This window comes from Lemur catta, chromosome 15, assembly GCF_020740605.2.
Source record: "Lemur catta isolate mLemCat1 chromosome 15, mLemCat1.pri, whole genome shotgun sequence".
Classification (NCBI taxonomy): Eukaryota; Metazoa; Chordata; class Mammalia; order Primates; family Lemuridae; genus Lemur; species Lemur catta.
Genome location: NC_059142.1, coordinates 56504474 through 56527340, shown reverse-complemented (window position 1 = coordinate 56527340; position 22867 = coordinate 56504474). Strand labels below are relative to the sequence as shown.

The window sequence follows — 22867 nt, the reverse complement described above, 5'->3', positions numbered from 1 at the left end:
GTTCTGAACCCCAGCAGTAGATCCTTGTAGAAGATTTCACAGACAACTTGGGGTCCGTATGATTGGCTCTCAGCCCCCAGTTTCAGAGGACTTGAGCAAAGCCTGGTTAAAATCGCCAAGTGTTTGAAAAGATTCTTCAGAGTTGAAATTCATCACGTTTGTCCCAGACGTGGGCTGGCACTAGTCATGAGCTCTGGAGTCTCCCCTTGTGGCCCTGGCTCCCAAGCTCCAGCAGGCCAGAAGCCCCCTTCAGTTTGGCCAGAATCTGAGGACCCCCAGCCCCCAGTGCACCTTTTGGCAGCATTTTTGGAATGAGGCAGGTGCAGGTAGGGTTGTTGGGGAGCCTCAAGGGCCTTTTGAACTCACGCCTGGCCCATGCTGGCCTCGTGGGAACCCGGTGCTCCAGCACCTGATTTGTCTGGGATGGGGGACCTTCACCTCTGGAGTCTGGACCAGCCTGTCCTGTGCCCCAGCATGCAGTTTCCACCAAGTTCTGGTGCTGCTGGTGCCTCTGGCAGAGCCACACTGATCAGGCCCTGCAGGCTCCTGGGTCGGCGGCCTGCACCCTCCTGCCAAGGCTCATGGGCCCCCACCCCACCCCACCAGGCTCCAGGTGGCTTCAAGCTCTACTTCAAACTGCCACACGACACCAAACTTGCTTCCTTTCACATGCTCCACTGAGATTCCTGACAATTATGGCGCTGAGCAGGAAGGAGTCAAAACTGGACAAAGGAAGAGACCAGGGTGGGTGGGGTACAGAACCTAGGTCACTGTGATGGTAGAGGCCACAGGCTGATTTTGTCAATGAACTTTGGGATCCCCATCCCGTGATGAAAATCCTCCCTCAGCAGAGCTGCTGGAGCCCACGATCCTCGGAGCTGCCTCAATAAGTTTGCAAGGGTGGCTTCCAGCCAGGGAGGTGAGGCCGTGTGCTGGAGGTCACCTTGAATGAGCCACGTTCACAAAACCCTCAGGTCCCAACTTGTCAGGAGACCTTGTCAAGTGGAGTGTCCTGTGGGGTGGGTAGGGGTGCTGGGTGCCCTCCTGGCCTTGTCCCCAAGAGAGGGGCCCCAGCCCTTGCCCCTGCCTTTGGGGCCCTCTACACTCAGCGGCTCTGTGGGTCTAGGCACCTGGCATGACAGCAATGCAGGTTCCTGTGGCCTCACCCTCCAGGAGCTCCATCCAGTCCTGAATCTCTAGGGAGATTCAGATGCTGAGGACGCCACTGTTCCCAGCTACTCAGGATGCTGGGCAGGAGGATCACTTGAGCCCAGGAGTTTGAGGTTGCAGTGAGCTGTGATCATACCACTGCACTCTAGTTTGGGTGACAGAGCAAGACTCTCTAAAAAAAATTTTTAAAAATAAAATAGAGGCATAGTCTCGGAGCTACTGAAGCAGTCAAGTAACACTTTAGCAGCTGTGTGGGTGTCGCTTAATCCAATCAGTTGACACCCAAAGCCATCACAGACCACCACCGCTGAGTAAGTGGGAGTGCTGCCCGATGGCTGCTCCTGTCCCTGCCCACCCCCAACTGTTGCACGAGGCCTGGGGGTGAGTTCTGGCCACTATGATGGCAACTGTCACCCCCATCATCCCGGTGCAGGGGCTGGGGCCACCCATCAGCACACCATGAGGTGGCAGAATCATTCATCACATGGAAACATGGCCACAGGTATAGCTTCCTCAATTTAAATTTTTTAATTTTGAAGTAAACTTCATTCTAGAAAATGCACAGTTGGGGAAGGACAGAAAAAAATCACACACCACTCCACCCCTTCACACATTCTCCAGGGCTGCTCAGCTGGGCTGAGACACTATTTCCCGAGCTCTCTCTGGGCGGAGCATTCGCAGGGAGGCGGCCAGGAGCACAGTGGCCCAGAGGCTGATGAGCAGTCGGCCTCCACTGCTTCATGTTCCTCCCTCCTCCCCTCACCTGGAGAGGCTGAGGCCCGGCATTCCCGCCTTTGGCTGGGGCAAGAGATGCACCTGGCAAGGCCCCGCCCAGACCACAGGAGCCCCAGGCTGGGGTCCCGCCCCTGCCCTCTCCGGCCCTGGACCTGCCTGAGGCCTGCCCCCTGGGGACAACCTGCTCCCACCCCCTTGGTGTCAATGCTGCAGTCCTTGTCCATCCAGCCAACCTTGGTGGGGTGAGCCCCGGGCCTGTTCTCATGGTCCCCTGCACAGGCCCGTGGGTGGGGGAGGGACCTAAATGAGCAGTTTCCATCAATCACTGGTGTTTAGGGACAGGATTATGGGATTGGGCCTGCCCGAAAGTGGAACTGGGTTGTTTCTCTGCCTGGATTTTTCTTTCAGAATGAAGAAACAAAGCTGTGGGTGGAGCCAAGCGCTGGCTCCTGTCTGTGGGTCCACAGGGCAGCACCCTCCCGTGCAGGATGTGGCCCATCGATGGTCACTCATGAAAGAGCAGGCTTTGGGGGGAAAATGGAAGAAGACACCTGGAGACCTCTCCTGGCATTAAGAATGTGTCCAAGGAAAATGATCTGCCGTCTCTGCGGGTGCAGCAGCCCCAGTGCCATTCCCAGGAGCCTGGGCCTGGCCCCTCACGGCCGTGTCTCTGGCTTCCTCCCGGAGGTGAGGGGGGGTGGCCGTGGCGGCTGCACCTCCTGCTGCCGCTGCTTCTGCTTCTTCAGCGCTCGGTAGGCCTGCACAGCCCGCTCCCTCTCCTCCCCCACAATCCGCTGTCGGGCCAGCGAGGTGGTCACAGGCCGGGGCACACCGCCAGGGCTCAAAAGCATCCTCAGCATCAGCGATTTCTTGCCAGGCTGAGGAAGAGGGGAGCGTGAGGCGCAGGCTCGGAGAGGAGAGGAGGGAACAAGGCCTCATGGTCCAACAGCTCTACACCCAATGAGAACACAGCGCTCTCACGGCCACAGGCCCTGGACTGGGCCCTGCTAAACGGGGCACATGCCAGCCAAGGCACCTGTTTCCTGGCAGCAGACTGGGGGACAAACTCAACAACTCCCTTCCCACCAGCCCCAGCCTACCTGGTCCCCGACTACGCTCCTCCTGGGCTTGGCAGTCAGCTCTGGGGGCTGCAGGGCAACTTCACCAAACTTCACTGTGTCTGAGGGGACAGAGTACAGCTGAGGACACTGCCCACATAGCCACTGCAGCCCTGGCACCCGGAACCCCCACCCGCCCACGTGGCTGTCCACCCACCCTCCACCTAGGGCCAGGACACAGAACACCCACTTTTCCACGGGTCCAAGGGCATGGGCCCCAGGGGAGACTACAAGTACCCACTGCAGCTGGGACTGTGGGGAGCAGGCCTGTGGCCGCCAGGACCACAGGTGACACCACTGCTGCAGGAACAGCTACCTTGGAGCAGCTCCTGCTCCAGCCTTTCTGCTGCTTTTTCCTCCTTTCTCTGCCGGATTTTATCCAGTCGCCGCTTTTGGAACCTGGGGAAGAAAGCATGACGCTGTTCAGAGTCCTAAACTCTCTCTTCACCCAAGGAGGAGGCAGAGGCCACCTGGCCCACGAGGAATGCCCTGCGGCAGAGCTGAGACCCAGGCGGCTGCCTCCAACCTATTCCCGGTTCCACCCCCAAACCCACAGGTGTCCACCAGAGGGCTCTGAACCCAACAGGCTCCTCTAAGCTTCCCCAGCCAGCGGTGACTGTCCCCAGGCAACATTTAACATGTCAAATGCAGACATGCGGGTTGTCACATTAGCAGCGGTTACTGGCTGCTGGTGGGTAGAGACCAGGATGCTGCCTAATACCGTACAATGCACAGGACTCCCACTGCAGAGAATCATCTGGCCAGTGTCAATCATACTACTGTGTTTAAAGGGCTTAGCAAAGTGTCACACATGTGACATGTCACCTTTAATGTGATTTTGGAATCTTCATGTCAAATGGCAGTTCTGGAGATCACTGTGGCTTTGGGCAGCATCTGGGCTAGGTTCCCTGTGATGTAATTTTCATTGGCTAATGACTACAGGCAATACAAGAATTCAGAAACGGACTCTACAAAGCTGAAAACAATCGCTCTAACCTTCAGAGCTTTTGGAGAATGAAAAAGGTGTATCTCTTTACATCAGCAAAGAAGAAAAACACATAGCTGTGGCAATTTTTCTTAACTTCCAATGAAAGCTTGGGCTGGAGTATTAACTATCACACTTTTTAAATTTTTTTGTAATTATGTGATAATTAAATGATGACTGCTATGATTTCAAAGTCAAATCTACACGAGCAGATACAGTCAAAAGAATTTTAGTTTCCCATTCTCTTCCCTCTACTTTATTTCCTTCTTCCCCTACAGGGAACCATTTTAAAATTTTCTTATGGTTTCTTCTCTCTCTCTTTTTTTTAATGGAACGCTTCAAGAATTTGCATGTCATCCTCGTGCAGGGGCCATGCTGATTTCTGTGCTGTTCCAGTGTTTAGTGTGTGTGCTGCAAAGTGAGCACTGGTTTACTCTCTCGTCATCTGTTTTTCAAGATTTCAAGATTTAATGGAAACGTACAGCAGAGCACGCTGCCCTGTCCAGGCACCAGGAGAGCGAACAGGTTGGGTGTTAAGGAGCAGCGGAAACAGCAGGCACCAAGCGGCCGAGGTCCTCACCTCAACTCAGGGGAAAAATTTAAGGAGATACCCCCCCCCCAAAAAAAGAAGCAATAATCAAGATAAATAACATTTTAATGCAATATTTATAAAAAACAAAAGTAATGCCAAAAATCCCATGACAAAATATCAAAGAAAAAATTTTTTTTTTTGAGACAGAGTCTCACTCTGTTCCCCAGGCTACAGTGCCGTGGCATTAGCCTCGCTCACTGCAACCTCAAACTCCTGGGCTCAAGCGATCCTTCTGCCTCAGCCTCCCGAGTAGCTGGGACTACAGGCATCCACCACCATGCCCGGCTAATTTTTTCTATATATTTTTAGTTGGCCTGCTAATTTCTTTCTACTTTTTTTTTTTTTTTTTAATAGAGACGGGGGTCTCGCTCTTGCTCAGGCTGGCCTCAAACTCCTGACCTCGAGTGATCCATCCGCCTCGGCCTCCCAGAGTGCTAGGATTATAGGCGTGAGCCACCACGCCCAGCCCAAAATTTTAAATAAAGACAGAATGTGATTCTCAAAAAATAAAGAAGAAGAAAGAGCTTGGGCTGGTTCACCTGAACAGCTCTGGTTAAGGAATCTCAAAAAGCTCTTGTGTGAGGATTGAGGCCAGGAATTCAAGACCAGCCTGGGCAACACAGTGAGATCCCAGCCTCTAAAAAAATTTTTTTAAAAAGAAATTAGGCCGGGCAAGGTGGCTCACGCCTGTAATCCTAGCCCTCCGGGAGGCCGAGGCGGGTGGATCGCTCAAGGTCAGGAGTTTGAGACCAACCCGAGTGAGACCCCGTCTCTACTAAAAATAGAAATAAATTATCTGGACAACTAAAAATATATACAGAAAAAATTAGCCGGGCATGGTGGTGCATGCCTGTAGTCCCAGCTACTCGGGAGGCTGAGGCAGGAGGATCGCTTAAGCCCAGGAGTCTGAGGTTGCTGTGAGCTAGGCTGACGCCACGGCACTCACTCTAGCCCGGGCAACAAAGTGAGACTCTGTCTCAAAAAAAAAAAAAAAAAAGAAATTAATAAGGCGTGGTGCTGCACGCCTATAATCCCAGCTATTGGGGAGGCTTAGGCAGAAGGATCAATTGAGTCCAGGAGTTCAGGGCTATAGTGAGCTATGATCACGCCACCACACTCTAGCCTGGGCAACACAGCAAGACCCCGTCTCTTAGGAAAAAGAAAAAAAAAAAAATCCTTGTTTGCTGAAACTGCCTCCTCCCCACCCTGCCCACAGGCCAGTGAGGTGGTACACAGGCAGTGGGTCGCAGGATGGGCAGGGGAACCACAGCCTGCAGTGGGCTTAGCTGTGCTGGACACGGTCCGTAGGGACTGTGCAAGGGACCTCACAATGGCAGTGCTGCCTCCCCTTTATAGATGAGGAAGCTGGGGTTGAGACCACAGAACTTGTATAAACAATACAGCTAAATGCTCTCAGATCTCTTTTGGACCAGGAAGAGGAACACTAGAAACAACCCCAGTCCGGGCCCAGGCAGGTGAGTGCATGACAGCCTCACCCCAACTTCTTCCGCCCCGTTGATCCCACAGGGCAGAGGGCAGACACCAAGCCTCAAGTCTGGTCACTTTCCTACAGCAGCTGGCCCTGGGTGGATGGGCTCTTGACCTCATTCAGCATTGAAACTTTTCCAGAGAAATGCAAAGACAAAGCAAGGTCTTCGCAGGGTTCTGAGGTTTCACAGCCCCCCTGAAACCACTCTCTCCCCTGCCCCCAGGTTAAGCAGCTTTGATGTGGAGAAAAACACTCGAGACCTGGCAGGATTTTAATTGCTTTCCATGATTTTCCTGGAAGGGTGGGTTGGGGCTGCCCCATGGCAACAAAACGCTGTCTCTGCATAAGACAGTTATCCAAACCCACAGCCCTGCCTCCCCAAGGCCTTGAGGGGTAGAGCTCAACCTCCATTCAGCCCCCACTCACGCTTTCTTCCGCTCAGACTTCTCCTTCCTGGGAGCCACCTGAGCCTCTGGCTGCCGGTTGGCCTGGTTCTTGCTGAGGAACAGCACGTGCTGGGCCTCTTGCTCCATGCGCTGGACATAGGCCCTGTCAGACTCCCACTTCCTCTGCTTGAACTTGGGGACGGCGATGTCTGGCTCTACTCCCTTAGCTTCCTTCTCCAGTGTCTTTCTGAAGGCCGCCTGGGCTGAGGACAAGAGGAGGCTTCAGAGGAAGTGTGGGGTGAGAGGCAGGAGGCAGACGGTGGCGCCAGGCAGATGGCCCATCCTCATTTCCCCTCCCAAGGACCTAGGAAGGAAGGACCAGTCAGCTGGAAGCAGCCCAACTGCAGCAGTGAAAGAGGATCTAAAATGCCCAGCTCAGGGTGCCCCTAGGGATGTGATGCCCACAGCCCACTGGTATATGTTAAAGATGTCCGCCACGGCCCCACTGAAGGAGGAAGCCAGGAGCAACCCCGATGTCCACCAGTGGGTGACTGGATGAATAAGTTCTCCGCTCATCCTCAGACTTCACTGTACAGCTGTTAAAGGAAGCCCACTACAGCTAGGCGTAGAAATGTGGAAAGACCTATAAGATCCACTGTATGGGCCGGGCCCAGTAGCTCACACCTATAATCCTAGCACTCTGGGAGGCTGAGGCGGGAGGATCACTCGAGGTCAGGAGTTCGAGACCAGCCTGAGCAAGAGCGAGACCCCGTCTCTACTAAAAATAGAAGGAAATTATCTGGACAACTAAAAATATATATAGAAAAAATTAGCCAGGCATGGTGGTGCACGCCTGTAGTCCCAGCTACTTGGGAGGCTGAGGCAGGAGGATCACTTAAGCCTAGGAGTTTGAGGTTGCTGTGAGCTAGGCTGACACCACGGCACTCTAGCCCAGGCAACAGAGCGAGACTCTGTCTCAAAAAAAAAAAAAAAAAAATTCACTCTATGTAAAACACAGGATACAAAACAAGTATAGAATGAAGGTACAGGTTTTACATAATAAGTATGTGAAAATGTTCATATTACTTCTCCTGGGAAGGTCATACAAGACAGTGAACAGTGGCTCACCCTTCACTTCATATCCTTTTTTTTTTAAGAGACAGGATCTTGCTATGTTGCCCTTGAGCCATCCTCCCGTCTCAGCACCACCACCACATCCGGGCTCTTCACTTCAAACCTTTCAAAACTGTTCGATTTTACCATGTATATGAGTTTATATTTTTAAAATAATTTAACAAAAAAAGTGCCAATTCAATGCGGCACAGTTAAAATGTGCATCTTCTACCCGGGCCAGTGCACCTCCTCTGCCACTCCCCTCCTCACCTCTTTATTCCACTATCCCTTTGTCAGCCTAAGGCATAAACACAAATTGTAAAACACTGTAGTAAAATCGGTCCCACATTTGGAAACACAAATGTGTACACACAAATACACTGGGCACTATTCCCCAAGACGTGCATAATACTGTCCCTGGGTGGCAGAGGTCTACAGGTGAGCGCCCTACCCAGACTTGGAGGAGGCAGAGAGAGGCAAGCTTCTCAGAGGGGTCTGACCCATTTCCTCACACTCTCAAATCCACCCACTTCTCTCGGCCGTAGCTCCAGCACTTTGGTCTAAGAAATCATCACTTCTCGCAACAGCCTCACTGGCCTGCCAGGTCCACTCTCACTCACTCCGTTATTACACGGTGGCCTTTCTTTTCCTTAAACCGGTCATTCACCGCTTAACACCTCTGATGGATCTCCACTACTCTTGGGGAACAAAAACCAATGCTCCTTACCACGGCTCCCAGGCCCCAAGGTTTCTCCCAACCCACCTCCAGGGACTCCTTTCAAGCCTCCTCTGGAACCACAGCACCACCTGCCGCCAGCCACTGCTTTGGCCCCGGCCACGTGTGGCCTTTCTACTCCTGCACCCTTTGAGCACTGGGTCTTGGTATATTTCCTCTTCCCGAGATGCCCTTAAATATTTGGGCAATTAGGTGGATTCAGACACAGACAAAGTTTTGCTGCCGCCCAGCATGGGCCTGCACATACCCTCTTTCTTCCTCTTTTTGTTACTGATCGGGTTTTTCATCTCCTGGCGGCTCCTCATGATCTCCCGGAGGCGGAAAGGGATTTCCTGTTCGTCCTGGTTTGGGGGCTTGCAATTCACTTTCTTCTTTTCTTTGCTGGGAAGGAGAACACGAGGGTGGGACCCGTCCCAAGTGAAGCTTAAGCAGAATCAGAGAAACAGAAGCTGGGCCTGAACAAAGAAACTACAGAGGCCACTTCTGGCTGCTGTGGTGCGAGCCAGTCCAGGGAGCAGGACCTTGCCTCTCATCCTCACCCAGAGGCTGTCCCTTGCACTGCTTTCTCGCAGGGCGCCAGGGTGACAGGCGCTCCGAAAGCCTAGGGGAGCCTGTCACTCCCTGACCTCATCCAGAACGGCAAAGACCGGCCAGCTGGGACGTGGCAAACGCAAAGCCAGAGATTCACTCGCCTCCATTCATTCAACCGATCTTCGCGAAGCGTGGGCTCGGGCCCAGTCAGAGGAAGGGCACTAAGCCCGGCCTGGGGGGCGTATGAGGGAAGCTTCCCAGAGGCGTCCCCTCCTCCCACCTGCGCTGCCCCGGCCGCGGAGCCAAGCGCTGCTTCCCCCGCAGCTCCTGCTGCCGCCGCCGCCGCGCCTGCGGTCGCCCCGAGCTCCCGGGCCCCGCCGTCCCCACGGGCGCCGCTGCTCCGCGTCCAGCACCCGCCATGTCCAAATCCGGCGCTTCCCGAGCGAAGCCACTTCCGCCCTCCTGCACGGTCCCGCCCCCAGATCGCCACTTCCGCTTCCTGTGCCGAGCGGCACCCTGATTGGAGCTGTGCGGCGCGCTGCGGGCCGCGGTTGGCCAGGGCGGCCGCCACTCAGGACGGGGGTGCCGAGGCCCGGGCGGCGGGCTATGCTGCGGCGGAGTGTGGCCTGTGGAGGCCGGGCGGTGGCCGCCGCGACTCGCAGCTCGGCAAGTACCCGCGCGGGGCGGAGCAGGGCGCCCGGTCACCGGCTGCGCGGCCCGGCCTGGGGCATGTCCGAGAGGCCCCCACCGGGCGCGGCTTCCAGGAGGAGCCCTGGCCGCTCGCCGTGGAGTGGCCGTCTACCCCTGGGATGGCCACATCCCGGGGCGAAAGAGCACGTTCCGCTTCTGCAGCACCTGTTGAGCACCTGCCGTGTGCCCTTCTGGGCTATGGAGATTGGCCGGGGAGGAGTTAGACAAATAAGTGAAGTTTGTAGTGTGTCAGTCAGTGATCCTGGGTAAACAGAGCAGGGACGGGACCGAGGCCTGGGGCAGGGAGGGGAGGCTGCCCATAGGGCCTCTTGAGCAATTAGCGTCTTAGGATGGAGGCGATGGCCCAAGAGCCCTGGGCTTCTCATGCGACAGAGATAAAGGGTGATGCGATTAGTCAGAATGGTCTGTGAGAGCAGGAGGGCAGGGCTTGGCTGTACTGGGGAGAGAGAGACGTGGTCATCCGGCCCGGAGCTCACACGGTTCCACCTACCCCGTTCCTGTCCAGAGGGCAGTCATTTTGCTGGAGGGGCCGCGCTCCCCCCCTGCATGCCGCCATCTGCTGGAGTGCACACCCAGGGCCAGGCCCTGAGCCCAGCACTTCTTGGTAATCATACCATATAATACTTACACCGTCCATTTCTCAGATGGGCAAAGTGAGTCCTAGAGAGGTGAGGTAACTGGTCTAAGATCAGGCGGGTAGTGGGGAAGTTAAGAAGGACACAGAGACACCTGCCTAGTGACGGGAGGGCTGAAATTTCCCCAGTGCTGGGGGCAGCAAGGCCTTACCAGCTTCCTGGAGAGTCATGTGTTTATCTTCACCCACAGGGGCCACGCTGGCTCTCCAGCTGGGTCGGCTGCTGGAGGCTCCCCAGAGGTGGCCGCGACCCTCGCAGGCACCATCCCCGGGCGCGGGCCTGTGATGGCTGCAGAGAGTTCGGGGCAGACTATGTGAAGTTGGGTTGCCAACCCAATGCAGGTGGCACCAAGAGTCCCAAGGCCTCCGTGCCCAGCGGGGGGCCCTCGGAACCCCAGCACCCTCTGCCGCCTGAGCTCCAGCCCCCAACCAACTGCTGCATGAGTGGCTGCCCCAACTGCGTGTGGGTGGAGTACGCGGAGGCGCTGCTGCAGCACTACCAGGATGGCGGCGAGCGGGCCCTGGCCGCCCTGGAGCAGCACGTGGCCGACGAGAACCTCAAGGCCTTTCTCAGGATGGAGATCCAGCTCCGGGCCAGGCAGGGCGGCTGAGCCTGCTGGCAGGCACACCCTCGCCCTGGACAAGGACCCCCGCCAAGCAGCTTCCCCAGGAAGCAGCAACAGCCTGCGTCGTTCACACCCGATTTGAGCTCATCATGTCCAGTGGGAAAAGGGGGAATTATTTATTGACTTTACCTGAGAAAGAATAAATTTCCTGTGGTGGTTTAACAGGCTCTTGTATTGTCTGTAAGGCCTGTGTTGTTTCTTCGAAGAAAGCAGGTTCAGGTTGGCATTGTACACCTCCTGAGTACCTGTACCTCCTGCAGGCCTTGCCAACCTGGGAGGGCAAGATAAGCCCCTATTTCCTTGAGTATTCAAGTGCCAGTGACTCCTGGACCCCTTCTGTGCCAGGTCCCAGCATCCCAGAGTCCTGGCAAAGGCCAGCTCTCACTGTCAGCATGCAGCAGAGGCTGGGCCGCCTGACCTTGTGCAGCTGCTGTGGCAAAGCCGTTGGCAGGCACAGAAGCCTGAGGGCAGCCTGGGAAGTGATCCTCTATCCAGGAGTCCTTGGGGAGATGCCCCTTCCGCCAGTCTGGTAGAGGCTGCAGATCAGCCCTCAGTGAACCCAGCACTACTTGAAGGTAGCTTCGGGCATTAGGTTCAGAGCCAGCTGCCCTGCCCTAGCCCGGTCCATCGGCCTCACTGCACATTCCCCATCCCCTGCTTGTCCTATGCCACAGACATTTTCCTACCCCGCAGCCCTCTGCCCAACAATTCCAAGCCCTGGTTATCAGTGGCCTGGACAGGGCTGGAGGTGAAGGTATTTACACCTATTTTGTCTCTTCTCATTTAAGGGAAAAGCTAGGATTGTAGTGTGACCTCATGGTGGGATTTGAGCTGATGAATTGGCCTTTCCCTTAGAGCCAGCATTTCTCATAGAGATTGAGATCTGTGGACAATGGGATAAAACCATGAAACCACAAGATACGGTGCCTTGCTAATGGGTAATAAGACATCCACTGGTTCAGGCTGTCATCCGGAACCACTCAGTTTTGTTTCTGTTCAGAGAAACATGATTATAGTGAGAAGTATCTATTAGACCCTTGACTCTGAGCATCTAGTTTAGCCCCATCCTCATACAGATTCAGAAATGGCCCAGACAAGCCAGGTGCGGCGGCTCACGCCTGTAGTCCCACTACTCAAGAGCCTGAGGCAGGAGGATCACTTGAGGGCAGGAGTTTAAGACCACCCTGAGCAAGAGCGAGACCCCGTCTCTACTAAAAGTAGAAAAATTAGCCAGGCACAGTGGTGTGTGCCTGTAGTCCCAGCGACTCAGGGGCCTGAGGCAGGAGGATCGCTTGAGCCCAAGAGTTTGAGACCAGCCTGGGCAATACAGTGAGGCCCCGAGTCTAAAAAAATAAATAAATAATTTTTTAAAAAGAAATAGATTATTTTGTCATTTTAATGGTACACTGTTGCTCTGGCTTGGAGGCATGAAAGACACTCAAAACGGGACTGTGGAGTCAGAGCTAAGCATGATGACTTAGAAAGGAAGAAAGAAACAGCCCAGATGGGAAGACTTTTCCCTTGACATAGCATCATGGCCGCACAGCGGGGCTCGAGCTCGGTGCGTCCCGGGGCCCCGTGGAGTGGCGGACAACATAGAGGTCATTTATCTCAGGAATAGAGATGTAGAAAGAGATTTTCTCTATTGTGCTAAAATACATGGACACACAGAGGGGTTTTTATATTTTTTCTATATTTTCTGTATGGGTGTGTGTGTGTATGTGTAACATCCCACCCAGGGGATCTATAAAACTAACCTTATTCTGGAATTTGACGGTTGTGGCAAAGCCCCAGAGGCCATCAGGTGTGAGATGTCCCTGAAGAGAAGCCACTGGCCTTGTGCATTGCAGCAGGGCAGGCCCCTCCTGGCGCAAAACCCGGTGGCTGAGAAAGCCCGCACGGCGTGGGCCCCAGGCTCGCCGCCACTGCCACCTTGATGCAGACTGTGTCCCCGTTCATTCTTGGCACGGGCACTTATTAAGCATGTGTGAAGCGCCCGGCACTGGGCTGTGCCCCAGGACCCGGTGGAAATCCTTCTGTGTCCGTCCCCCTCCAGTGCGGAAGATGGGTTGCCACGAGACTCATCCAAACCTGAAATCATAGTCAGTGTGATGAAGGAAAGTTCTAGCTGCCAAGAGGTCCTATAAAGGAGGTGTCCTGCTCTGGCCTGGGGAGTGGTCCTGGCAAGGGATGCTAGGCAGAGCTCTGACACCAGGAGGAGAGAGCCCGGGGAGGGTGGGGGCACAGAAGGCACAGCAGGTGCAAAGGCCCTGGGGTAGGAGGGCTCGTGGGAGCACAGGGAGCACGAGGCAGGGTGAAGGCTGAGGCCATAGAAGAGGACAAAGGCCAGGCAGTGCAGGGTTTGGGGGCCACAAGGGAGGGGTCTTCAGAGGTCAGGGGGATGAAAGGGAGGGGGCAGCCCGAGACAGCAGCCAGGGCTGTTTCTTTTGTCTGGATCGTACTCCCCCCCACGTCCCGCCCCAACTGCCAAGTGTCCTTCCTCCAGGTCCTTGACTGCACCTGAGCTCCCTCTCCCCACCCCCTCGGGGCCCACCAATCTCATCAGCGTGACCTCAGCGACCAGAGTCCTAATCAGCTCACCAGCGGAGGGATAAAGGCTGGGCCGGCTTCCTGCTCCGGAAGGTCCAGCCACCCGCACCATGGCTCCCTGAGACCTGCCCAGCGCTTGGTGAGTAGCGACCGGCCCCGCTGCCTGTCCTGGCAGCCGCTTCCCCAAGTGTGTTGGTGAGAGCATCTGCCACCCGGCCGGGGGTGGGAGGCGATGGGCTTTTACTACCGTGGCTGAAGTCTGGGTCTGCAGGAGGCCACTCACCACCCTGTTCCTCAGAGAGTCACCCAGCCAAACCTCCTCTGCTCCCCCACGTTAAACAGGGCTGTTATCCCCAAGGCCAGCCATGGTCTGGGAGCCTCAGGCCACATGTGCTCAGCCGACCTGAGTAGGCACCAGTCACAGGCTGGGCTGGGGCCAGGGCAGCTGGGGCAGCAGTTTCCATGTGACAGCATCTGGGCCATCAGGGCCCACAGCTGCCCGCAGCAACCACGGCTGGGGGCTGGAGAAGCTGCACCCTCTGGGTGTGAGGGTGGGTGCCGTGGGGTCTGAGCAGTCAGGGCCACCGGGCTCCTGAGCCCTGATCCTCCCAGGCTGAACCTTAGGGCGAGAGGGCAGCATGGTGGGGTCTACCCCATGCCAGGTGCCCCGGCGCCCACTGCAGAGCCTCCCTCCCCAGAACGGGGCCACCTGTCCTTGCCTCCTGGTCAGTCTCAGGGCTGGAGACCTTGGTTGGCCCAAGGCTGGAGCCAGGCATCCCAGCCTGCAAGACTGGGGCACAGGAAAGGAGACCCCCAAGAGGTGGCTCCTCGGGTATCCAGTGGCGGCAGGGGCAGCCCCTCCTGTCCGTGCCATGTGCTTAGTCAGAACCTTCTGGCAGAGTGTAGGGCTTATGGCAGCTCCCTGGCCGATTAGGAGTCTCCCTCCAGTGCTAATAGGCTTAGAGGAAGCTGATCTGCCTTTGGCCAAGGTCACTGGGGCTTAGGGCATCTGGGGAGAGGAGGAGGAGAGGTCACCTGTGCAGTGGGTGCCAGGACACTGGCTTCCTCCAGAGCAGGGAGGCCACACCCACACCTGGCAGGTGACCCTGCACCCAGAGCAGGCTGCAGCACAGAAAGGGCCCGTTGATTTGCCCAGCAGAGGGAAGACACCCCAGCCCCGAGCCTGAGCTTGTCCCTCTGTGCAAAGTGCTGGGAGGGTGGGGGCTGCCCAGCCAGCACAGCGTGTCATTCGGAGACAGGCCCCTCCCTTGGAGCCCCGCCTCCTCATCTCGTGGTCCATCAGCACTGCCGGGGGCCCGGCATGGCACCGAGAGGCACTGGGATGCCTCTCGGGATGGCTGAAGGGTCCCAACAGCACCCAGGCCCCAAGGGACAGACAGCAGGCGCAGAGCAATAGCACCCAGGTAAGACGTGCAAGTCACAGGAGCACACTGATGAAACTGGAATTTGGGCCGATACGTGACATGAAGAAGTAAGTCAGGGCCTGGGACACCAAGGGACCTTCGGGGTGGGGGTCAGGGAAGGCAAGAGGAAGGCCAGGGAGGCAGGGCAGGGGCTCACTGGGGTCCCATCCCAGTCCAAGCAGGAGCCCCCAGCGGGCTTTCAACACAGTGGTCGGTTGGACTCAGACTCCAGTCGCGCTACACTGGGGTGGGGAGCACAGAGGAAGGGGCAGGAGGGGAGCAGGGTCAGGGGTCATCAGTGGCCCCTAAAAGGGGAGGTGGTGAGGAGTCCTGGTGCAGGACGTGTTACGGGGCCGGAGGATGGGTCTGGTGTGGACTGGCCGTGTGGGGCACAGGGGCGAGGCCTGGCTTGGTGTGGCCAGTGGTGGCAGGGCGTCCACAAGGAAGACAGGGCCAGGCGGGGGCAATGAGGTGCCAGGTGGGCCCAGGTGGAGCTGGCAGGCTGGCTGCCCAGGTCACACTGCAGGATGGCAGGGCTGGGGCTCCTGTCTCGGCTCCTCTGCTCTGGTGGGTGGAGACCCCCGTGGGGGGTTGGAAGTGGGGGCTGACTGGGACCCTGGTCTGCCTGCAGCCCACAGCTTGAGAGAGCCCGGAAGCCAGGTGTCCCCACAGCACCTCTGCCAGCCTCACCATGAACCTGGAGCCACCCAAGGCCGAATTCCGGTCGGCCACCAGGGTGGTCGGAGGACCTGTCACCCCCAGGAAAGGGCCCCCCAAATTTAAGCAGCGACAAACCAGGCAGTTCAAGAGCAAGCCCCCCAAGAAAGGCGTCCAAGGGTGAGTAGAGCTGGGGGGAGGGGAGCCCCAGGCTACACAGGAGGGGGTGCTGGGACAGGCTTAGGCCACTTTTCTGGCTGAGGGTGGTCCCGTCCTCAAACCTGGAGGAGGAGGAAGGGGAGCTAGGGGTCCTGTCACCCACTGCAAATGCTGCTGCCAAATATGCCTGGAAAACGCACCCACTCCCGCAGAGACCCAGCCACAGGGCACCGCACTGAGGTGCGTCCACACACACTGCACCGCCACGCACACACGCACACACGCACACCTACAGGCACACTCACCGACACGCCACCCCCTCGGAAAACTACACTCAAACGTGCGCACCACCCACGGCCCCCTGTGCCCCTCCACAGGCACGCACCTGCCTGTGCATACCTGGGCTGGGCCCCCTTTTCTGGGCCTCGGCCCCACGATTTTCTGGGCAGCAGACTCGCCATGTGTCTGTGGAAGGAACCCGCTCAGGCCCAGCCGAGGGGCGGGAGTTTGGGGAGGACATCGGTCTCCCCGGGGCCCCAGGAGGGCTGGGCCCCACCTCAGGTCTCGGGCAGACGGAGCCAGGGCCGGGCCCGGCCACTGTCCCTCACCACTCCTGTCTTGCAGGTTTGGGGATGACATCCCTGGAATGGAAGGCCTGGGAACAGGTATGACTGCCCCTCATGCCACCCAAGGGTCTGCCCACCTCCCCCCAGAGATGCCTGGGCCCTCAGAGTCCCCCACAGCCCCAGCCTCCCCTGCTCTTTACTCAGGACACGGGAGCAGCTTCAGATCCCACCACATGGGGTTGTTCCAGTTTGGTGGGTCCTGGGAAAGCACAGAACTCCTTGCTGTCCCTCCCCTTTCCGCAGGGCCCACCCTCTGCTTGTCCCTCCCCTGGGCCTGCTGCGCCCTCTCTTCCCTTGCAGCTAGTGTGTCCGGGACAGGGCTCCATGCCAGAGCCTGCACTGTCACTTGGGGTGTGGGAGACAGGGTCGCAGGGGATGGGGGGCCGAGACATGGGCTCCGCCTCTGACCCGGGGCCCCCTTCTCCTGCAGACATCACGGTCATCTGCCCTTGGGAGGCCTTCAACCACCTGGAGCTGCACGAGCTGGCCCAATATGGCATCATCTAGTGCCAGACCCCTGCCCAGGGTCCCGGGACCCTCACCCCTGCTGCCCACTGCTCTCTGAACCCTGCTCAGGATTCCTGCCGAGGAGATCCAACCCCTACAGCCCAGACTGCACCTGGACCCAGGGTGGGGCTGTGGGCCAGCCCCCAGGAGACCACTGCCTCCCCCCAGGACGCCGCCTCAGGACTGGCCAGGCCCTGCTTAACTTGCAGAGACACTGGCCACCCAGAGCTCTGCCCTCAGAGGGGGTCTGGGAGTCGCCCCCCAGGGAGAGGGGGAGGTAGACCCCAGCCTGTGAGCCTGCGGGACCCCAGACCGTCCCCTCCTCATGGCTGGATGCCCCGGCCACCTGTCCTGCCTGTCTGGGGGTGAGGAGAAGCTCCCCTCCCTGCACTGGACTGGAGGTGGTAGGTGGTAGGAGTCCTGGGGGCAGCAGCCAAGGGATGAGGCCCCTGCACACACATCGCAGCAGCCAGCAGCGCATCCTTTCAACTCGGCCCACCCCTGCTGTCCCTCTTTCCAAATAAAATCAGTGTCCCCCGCTCGACCAGGGCGTGTTTGTGCGCGGGAGCAGGGCCCACGGGTGAGGCCTCAGCAGTGCCTGAGTGCTAGGTGGGGTGCAGGGTGGTGGGCGGGGCGGGAGGGCCGGCTGCTGAGAGGGAAGACAGCCCAGGATCACACCCTCCCTGAGCTGCTGTGTGGCTCTGGGCCCGCAGTCAGGCCACACCAGGGCCCAGAGTCAGCAAAGTGTGCAGGTGGCCGGAGCAGCCCTCCTTGTCCCCACCTCACAGGGGAGGAAACTGAGGCACGGAGAGATTGGGCAACTCACCCAGATGCCCCCCAGCCCATCCTTAGACAGTGCCCACTGAAGCTGGATGTGCCCACCCGTGACCCGGGGGTTCCACTGGCCACCCCACACGGTGGAGAAGCAAGTGCACACCTGCACACACCTGTGCAAACCGCCCCAGCGTGGGGCCCTCACGCTGTGCACCGTGCACGTGGTCCCGGCGAACGGGGGCTATTCACGCAGTGACCTGTCTGGGAGGGCCTCTGGGATTCCGCTGTGTGAAAGCCGGAAGCGGCCGGGCTGATCCTGGAGCGGGTCTGAGCAGGGCGCGAACCCGACGCCACCTGGGTGGTTCTGGGCATCCAGGTGGGGAACTGGGGAGGGAAGAATTCCTCACGCTGCCCTGAGGGCCGTGCGCTTCACTGCACGAAGGATACAGCTCAGTAAAATATTTACTGCCGCCAGGATGCACTCTGGGGGGAGAGGCCTGGACCTCACCCCCACCCACCGCAAGACCAGAAAGAGGGAGGCGGCCCAGGGGAGGAGGTGGGAACTCGAGTGGGGGGCTTGGGCCAGGTTCAGGGCTGGGCTCGGGGGCCGGTTCTGCACCAGGATTCGCTCCACGAGCTCCTGCCAGCCAGATGGCTTTGCCCGACCCCCTCAGTGGGAGACAGACGTGGCCAGACGCTCAGACCAAGCGAGCGGGTAGTGGTGGGTTAGGTGGGTCTGGAAGCCGCCCACCTTGCAGACAGCAAGGGCCTGAATCAGCCAGGTGGTCAGCAGGAGCTCCGCCCCCTGGACCCCTGTGGCCACTATCATGGTGGTGCCCACAGCCGGGATTTGCCCGCGCAGCCACCGCCGCAGTGGCGGGCCACAGCCCTCCAGGTGCACCACTCTCCCAGCCGCGTCCACATCCAGGCCCAGGGCCCCAAAGCCGCACTGATCGTTGATGGAGGCTCCATCTTCTTGGGGGTCGATGCAGCAGGAGGCAGGAAGGCTGCAGGCCTGCACCCCGGGAGAGCTGCAGTTAAAGTACCTGCGAGGGCGTGCAGGGGTCAGCTCTGGAGCGGAAAGCCTGCTCTTCTGGGACCGGGCGCTGAGTCCAGTGCCCCCCTCCCATCTCTGAACTTCCACGGCCACACGTGCACAGGCACACGCATACACACAAGCACACACGCATGCACGCACTTGCACATGCCACACAAGCATGCGTGTACACACAGAGACGTGCACACAAACATGCACACAGAGATGCATACACAATACCCAGCTTTCTGTGATTTATCCCTGTGCACCCAGCCCTCTGCGTTTGCAGGCAGGTGTAGTCGCTGCCTGGGCTAAAAGGGAAATGTTTTACTGGGACGGCTGAAGGGGAGACAAGTTTGAAGAGGGATTATACCTGTAATCTCAGTACTTTGGAAGGCCAGGGTGGGAGGATGGCTTGAGCTCAGGAATTTGAGACCAGCCTGAGCAAGAGCGAGACCCCGTCTCTACTAAAAATACAAAAATGAGCCGGGCGTGTTGGTGCACACCTGTAGTCCCAGCTACTCGGGAGGCTGAGGCAGGAGGATTGCTTGAGCCCAGGAGTTTGAGGTTGCTGTGGGCTAGGCTGATGCTATGGCACTCTACCAGGCAACAGAGCAAGACTCTGTCTCAAAAAAAAAAAAAAAAAAAAAACAAAGAGAAAAACCAAGTGGTTTTCTAAGGCTGCTGGCTCAGCCTCTGCAAGAGCCTCCTGTGCCCGCCTGGCCCTGGCGGGAGGGAGCGGTCTCCCTGGAGCTCTCCAGAGGCCTGGCCTGGGCCTGGGGTCAGCCAGAGGGGCTGATTTGGGCCCTGAGCCCGTGGACCAGGGAGAGCAAGTCCCCCTGCACTTCATGCCTCACGTGTGTTTGCATATACATGTAAGGGGTCTGTGTCAGTGAGTACATGTGTGAACATGGTGTGTCAGTGTGTGTGTGAGTGTGAGGCTGTGTTTTGTGTGTGCACGTGAGTGTGCATGTAAGTGTATGCACATGAGTGCGTAGGTGTGAGTGTGCACACATGGGAAACCTGTGAGCAGGTGAGATGTGTCAGTGTATCTGGGTAAGGGCGCACGCCTGTGTGAGCGTGTGCATGTAAGCCTGTACGTGAGTGTGTGTACGCACACACACGTGACCTGTGTGTGGCCAGCCTCCCCTCCGGCCCCAGGGCCCCTCACCTGGGACTCACAAGTTCTGCTGCCAGTCCTGGTAGGACACCACCCCGCAGCACTGCAGCCCGAGCTGGACTTGGTCGAGGATGAAGCCCAGGTCCAGGTCGTCCTGGTAGTGGGTGATGGCCACACGCAGGGCATGCTCCAGGCTGTCCTGCAGCGGGCCCCAGAGGGCCGCCGTGAGGGCCGCTGCCGTGGCCTGGAGCACCAGGAGGGCGAGGATGCTCCCACAGAAGCAGCGCAGCAGGCAGGTGTTCTCACAGAGAGCACCCAGGCAGCCGGCCAGGCTCACCGCGCTGACCACCAGCGCCCCCAGCACCAGCCCCAGCATAGGGTCCACAGGAAGAGGCCTCCCCCAAGCACTCCCCAGAGACCCCTTGACGGCCAGGCCCCAGAGCCCAATCGCCAGGGCCAACAGGCCCAGCAGGGAGAAGAGGAAGTTGGACAGGAAGATCAGATACTTGATGCAGCTGCTCCCTGCTGGGAGGGGAGGCGCTGGGTCTCCTGTCCAGGCCCTGTCCTTGGTCCCAGGAGGGTAGCAGCTGCAGCCCCAGGCCCCTGCCTGGCCCTCCCGAGGCACTGGATCTGGGTGGCTTGGGATGGGTGGACTGCTCACAGATAGGGGTGGCTTCTGGCCTGTGGTGTCCTGCAGAGGGAAGAGGTGTGGCGGGGAGACCCCCATGTGAGACCCCAGTCACTCAGACTCCATGATAATGAGCCGGGGCTGAAACCTCACCAGCAAGGGCTTAGGGGAGAACCGGCAGAGCCCACAGGGATGGGGGAAGCCGATGGGGGGATGCGGGAGGCGGGGCTCAGAGACCCAGACAGCCAGGGGTGGGGGCCTTTGGGCTCGTCTTGCTCAACTGCGCAGCAGGAGGGACAGTGAGGTCCCAGCTCTGCTGCTTGCCGACGTGTGGGCCCCAGCATTTAGAACAGGTGGTGACCACACCTTGTGCGAGGCCACGGTGAACACTCAGCAGGGCGGTGCTCGGCGAATGCCACCTACGCAGGTTGGGGCCTGACCTTCCCCCGGTGCAGGCATGTGGCGGGCAGGCTGCTTGCCCCGAGTCTGAAACAGCGTCTGTTTGGACCAGCCTGTGCCTGCCTGTGGCCCGGACCTTGCGCAGTCACAGTGAGCTTCCCCACCCGGGCAGGAGGTGGAGGCCCGCCAGGCGAGGGCCAGCCCACGATCTGCCGTTCCTGCCTCGCCTCTGAGAGCAGTCCCGACATGCCAGGGTCTGTCCAGTCAGCCTGGCTATTGCACCTGCACTGAGCGTGGACACTGTGCCAGGCCCTGTCCGCCAGGCCACCAGGGAGAAGTGTGGCTGGTGCCTAGGGACGCCAGCTACAGGATGCAGGGACTTCCAAGGGGACCACTCTGCCCTCTAGCAAGGTGCCAGCCAAGTAGACGGGTGTGGGAGGGCTCTTCTGGTCTGTCTCTGTGGGGGAAGAGGCAGCCCCATAGGTGCCCAGTTTTGCTCGTGACAAGTTTGGTTAAAGGGCAAAACTAAGACTCTGTGGCCCGGTGCCTCTGCAAGGACCCCACTGCAATCCAGTTTTGCCAGGAAGAAGCTGTCCCTCCGCCCCCCTCCTGTCTGACTCTGCATCCAGGGCTCATTAATTCTGAATTAGGAACAGAGGACAGGAATGTGATTTATCAGCCCCTAGACCCCAGCAAGTCAGTAGGAGCAAAAGGACAGGTTGCAGATGCCATGTTGGCCAAACTGGGGCTGTTGGAGGCCAGGAGCATCCACAGCCAGCTATGAGGGACGTTACCTTCAGCCCCACCTGCACCCTGAGCCGGAGTTGCTCCCCAGGTTGCAGGGAGACTGGATCCCCTGACCAGAGGCCGGCATGGGGCTGTGAGAACTGCAGAGCAGGGGAGGGCAGTGCCCAGTTCGTAAAGCCTCCAACCCCAAGTGTGGCAGCTCCTCCAAGGGCCTCCATCCAGTGGCCAGCCCCAGGACACAACAAGGCCTGGGGTGGCAGCAGGGGCCTCTCATGGGACTTCAGGGCTGGGGAACATCTCTGAGCCTGGGATGAGGCGCCTGGGCGCTGTCTTACCTGGGGCAGCAAGGGGCTTCTTTCCCCCTCCTCCATCCTCGACACTGGGAGGGGAAGCCCTCGGCACAGGCACTAGGACAGGGGCGCTGGTCCCTCTGTGGCTGGGCCCCGGGGCTGGTGCCGACTGTGTCCCCGAGCTGCTCTGAACTGCGCAGCCCAGAGAGCAGGGGAGCTGTGAGCCCCACCCAGACGCCAAAGTCACAGTTGGATCATGTGAGGAGTCACATTTTAGGGCTTAAGGCCTCTGCTTGTTCAGACACAATCTCTTTTCTTGGCCCCAAATTCTTGGCCTCGGCTCTGTGGATCCCTGAGCTCCGTGTAGGAGCAACTCTGGCAGGGCTGTGTGGGTGCTGGCCTCGTGAGCTTCTCTGCACGGCCCCAGTGTGGGCTTCAGCCTTGCAGGCTCAGGGGCTGCTCCCTCACACCCCAGGGGATCAGAGCCCCGCAATTTGGTTCATGATAACAATCCCAGGAGACCCACCGGCAGCCCACGTGACAATGTATTCCCCCGGTCTAGCCACTGCAAGAGAGAAACACAATGTCCACCTGCCACATCTTATCCTTCCTGGTGTTAAGGTACCTGGGCTGGGGGGCTCCCCTCCCCTCTCAGCTTCTCAGGAGCAGGACTTTACTGCGGTCACCATTGCATCCTGGACAGACATGTGTCCCCGGGCTCTCTAATGCCAGACCCAGTACCTCAGAGTGTGACTTGGAGATAGGGTCTTTAAATGGCACTACGGTGGGCCCTAATCCAATGTCATTGCAAGAAAAGGAAACTGGGACACATAGAAAGACACCAGGGATGGGTGCACAGAGGAGAGACCACGTGAGGACGCAGGGAAAAGGCCCCCTGCGAGCCAAGGCCTCAGAAGAAACCAAACCTACTGACACCTTGATCTGGGGCTTCCAGCCTCCAGAACTGTCAGAAGACCCAGCGTGTAGGCATTTTGTTACAGCAGCCCTAGCAAACGAATACAGCTACTAACATAATTTAACCAATTAACATAATTAAAAAAACAGCAATTGTGATACGGTGAAATAAATAAATAAATAAATATATATATATATATATATTTGGT

At 58.2% G+C, this 22867-nt stretch overlaps 4 protein-coding genes and 1 non-coding gene across 6 annotated transcripts; 2 read left to right on the top strand and 3 right to left on the bottom strand.

Annotated features, from left to right (window-relative positions):
- Positions 1-1675: 1675 nt before the first annotated feature.
- CCDC137 (coiled-coil domain containing 137) lies at positions 1676-9290 on the bottom strand. The gene is made up of 6 exons (XM_045569699.1): positions 9136-9290; positions 8572-8705; positions 6516-6738; positions 3340-3422; positions 3006-3085; positions 1676-2783 (listed from the first exon to the last, which is right to left on the bottom strand). The coding sequence occupies exons 1-6, from the start codon at positions 9273-9275 to the stop codon at positions 2562-2564; spliced, it is 882 nt and encodes a 293-aa protein (XP_045425655.1). The 5' UTR covers positions 9276-9290; the 3' UTR covers positions 1676-2561.
- LOC123621364 lies at positions 4331-4434 on the bottom strand. Its single transcript, XR_006729097.1, has one exon. It is a non-coding gene; the product is annotated as a U6 spliceosomal RNA (small nuclear RNA).
- Positions 9291-9420: 130 nt separating the features above from the next.
- Positions 9421-10988, top strand: OXLD1 (oxidoreductase like domain containing 1). Its single transcript, XM_045569696.1, has 2 exons — positions 9421-9521; positions 10392-10988. The coding sequence occupies exons 1-2, from the start codon at positions 9462-9464 to the stop codon at positions 10809-10811; spliced, it is 480 nt and encodes a 159-aa protein (XP_045425652.1). The 5' UTR covers positions 9421-9461; the 3' UTR covers positions 10812-10988.
- A 4500-nt stretch (positions 10989-15488) lies between these two features.
- PDE6G (phosphodiesterase 6G) lies at positions 15489-16808 on the top strand. The gene is made up of 3 exons (XM_045569695.1): positions 15489-15637; positions 16241-16281; positions 16673-16808. The coding sequence occupies exons 1-3, from the start codon at positions 15492-15494 to the stop codon at positions 16747-16749; spliced, it is 264 nt and encodes an 87-aa protein (XP_045425651.1). The 5' UTR covers positions 15489-15491; the 3' UTR covers positions 16750-16808.
- A 1159-nt stretch (positions 16809-17967) lies between these two features.
- Positions 17968-21913, bottom strand: TSPAN10 (tetraspanin 10). Of its 2 annotated transcripts, none has more exons than XM_045569693.1 (3): positions 21789-21913; positions 19742-20370; positions 17968-18569 (listed from the first exon to the last, which is right to left on the bottom strand). In XM_045569693.1, exons 1-3 carry the CDS (start codon positions 21822-21824, stop codon positions 18194-18196), a joined length of 1041 nt encoding a protein of 346 aa, XP_045425649.1. In that variant the 5' UTR covers positions 21825-21913; the 3' UTR covers positions 17968-18193. The 2 variants fall into 2 exon arrangements, with proteins under 2 accessions (XP_045425649.1, XP_045425650.1); XM_045569694.1 differs by having other exon boundaries at positions 18546-18569; positions 19731-20370.
- Between the last annotated feature and the right edge of the window lie 954 nt (positions 21914-22867).

What these genes read in the sequence shown, in the direction of transcription:
- CCDC137 (XM_045569699.1), bottom strand. Translation starts at nt 9,275, where the DNA reads ATGGCGGGTGCTGGACGCGGAGCAGCGGCGCCCGTGGGGACGGCGGGG. An exon ending in CAAAAAGAGGAAGAAAGAGG is followed by an intron (nt 6,739 to 8,571) that starts GTATGTGCAGGC and finishes TCTTGTCCTCAG; the next exon opens with CCCAGGCGGCCTTCAGAAAG. An exon ending in GGAGCAGGAGCTGCTCCAAG is followed by an intron (nt 3,086 to 3,339) that starts GTAGCTGTTCCT and finishes CTGTCCCCTCAG; the next exon opens with ACACAGTGAAGTTTGGTGAA.
- OXLD1 (XM_045569696.1), top strand. Translation starts at nt 9,462, where the DNA reads ATGCTGCGGCGGAGTGTGGCCTGTGGAGGCCGGGCGGTGGCCGCCGCG. An exon ending in CCGCCGCGACTCGCAGCTCG is followed by an intron (nt 9,522 to 10,391) that starts GCAAGTACCCGC and finishes CTTCACCCACAG; the next exon opens with GGGCCACGCTGGCTCTCCAG.
- PDE6G (XM_045569695.1), top strand. Translation starts at nt 15,492, where the DNA reads ATGAACCTGGAGCCACCCAAGGCCGAATTCCGGTCGGCCACCAGGGTG. An exon ending in CCCAAGAAAGGCGTCCAAGG is followed by an intron (nt 15,638 to 16,240) that starts GTGAGTAGAGCT and finishes CCTGTCTTGCAG; the next exon opens with GTTTGGGGATGACATCCCTG. An exon ending in AATGGAAGGCCTGGGAACAG is followed by an intron (nt 16,282 to 16,672) that starts GTATGACTGCCC and finishes CTTCTCCTGCAG; the next exon opens with ACATCACGGTCATCTGCCCT.
- TSPAN10 (XM_045569693.1), bottom strand. Translation starts at nt 21,824, where the DNA reads ATGGAGGAGGGGGAAAGAAGCCCCTTGCTGCCCCAG. An exon ending in GAAGCCCCTTGCTGCCCCAG is followed by an intron (nt 20,371 to 21,788) that starts GTAAGACAGCGC and finishes TTCCCTCTGCAG; the next exon opens with GACACCACAGGCCAGAAGCC. An exon ending in CAGGACTGGCAGCAGAACTT is followed by an intron (nt 18,570 to 19,741) that starts GTGAGTCCCAGG and finishes ACGCCCTCGCAG; the next exon opens with GTACTTTAACTGCAGCTCTC.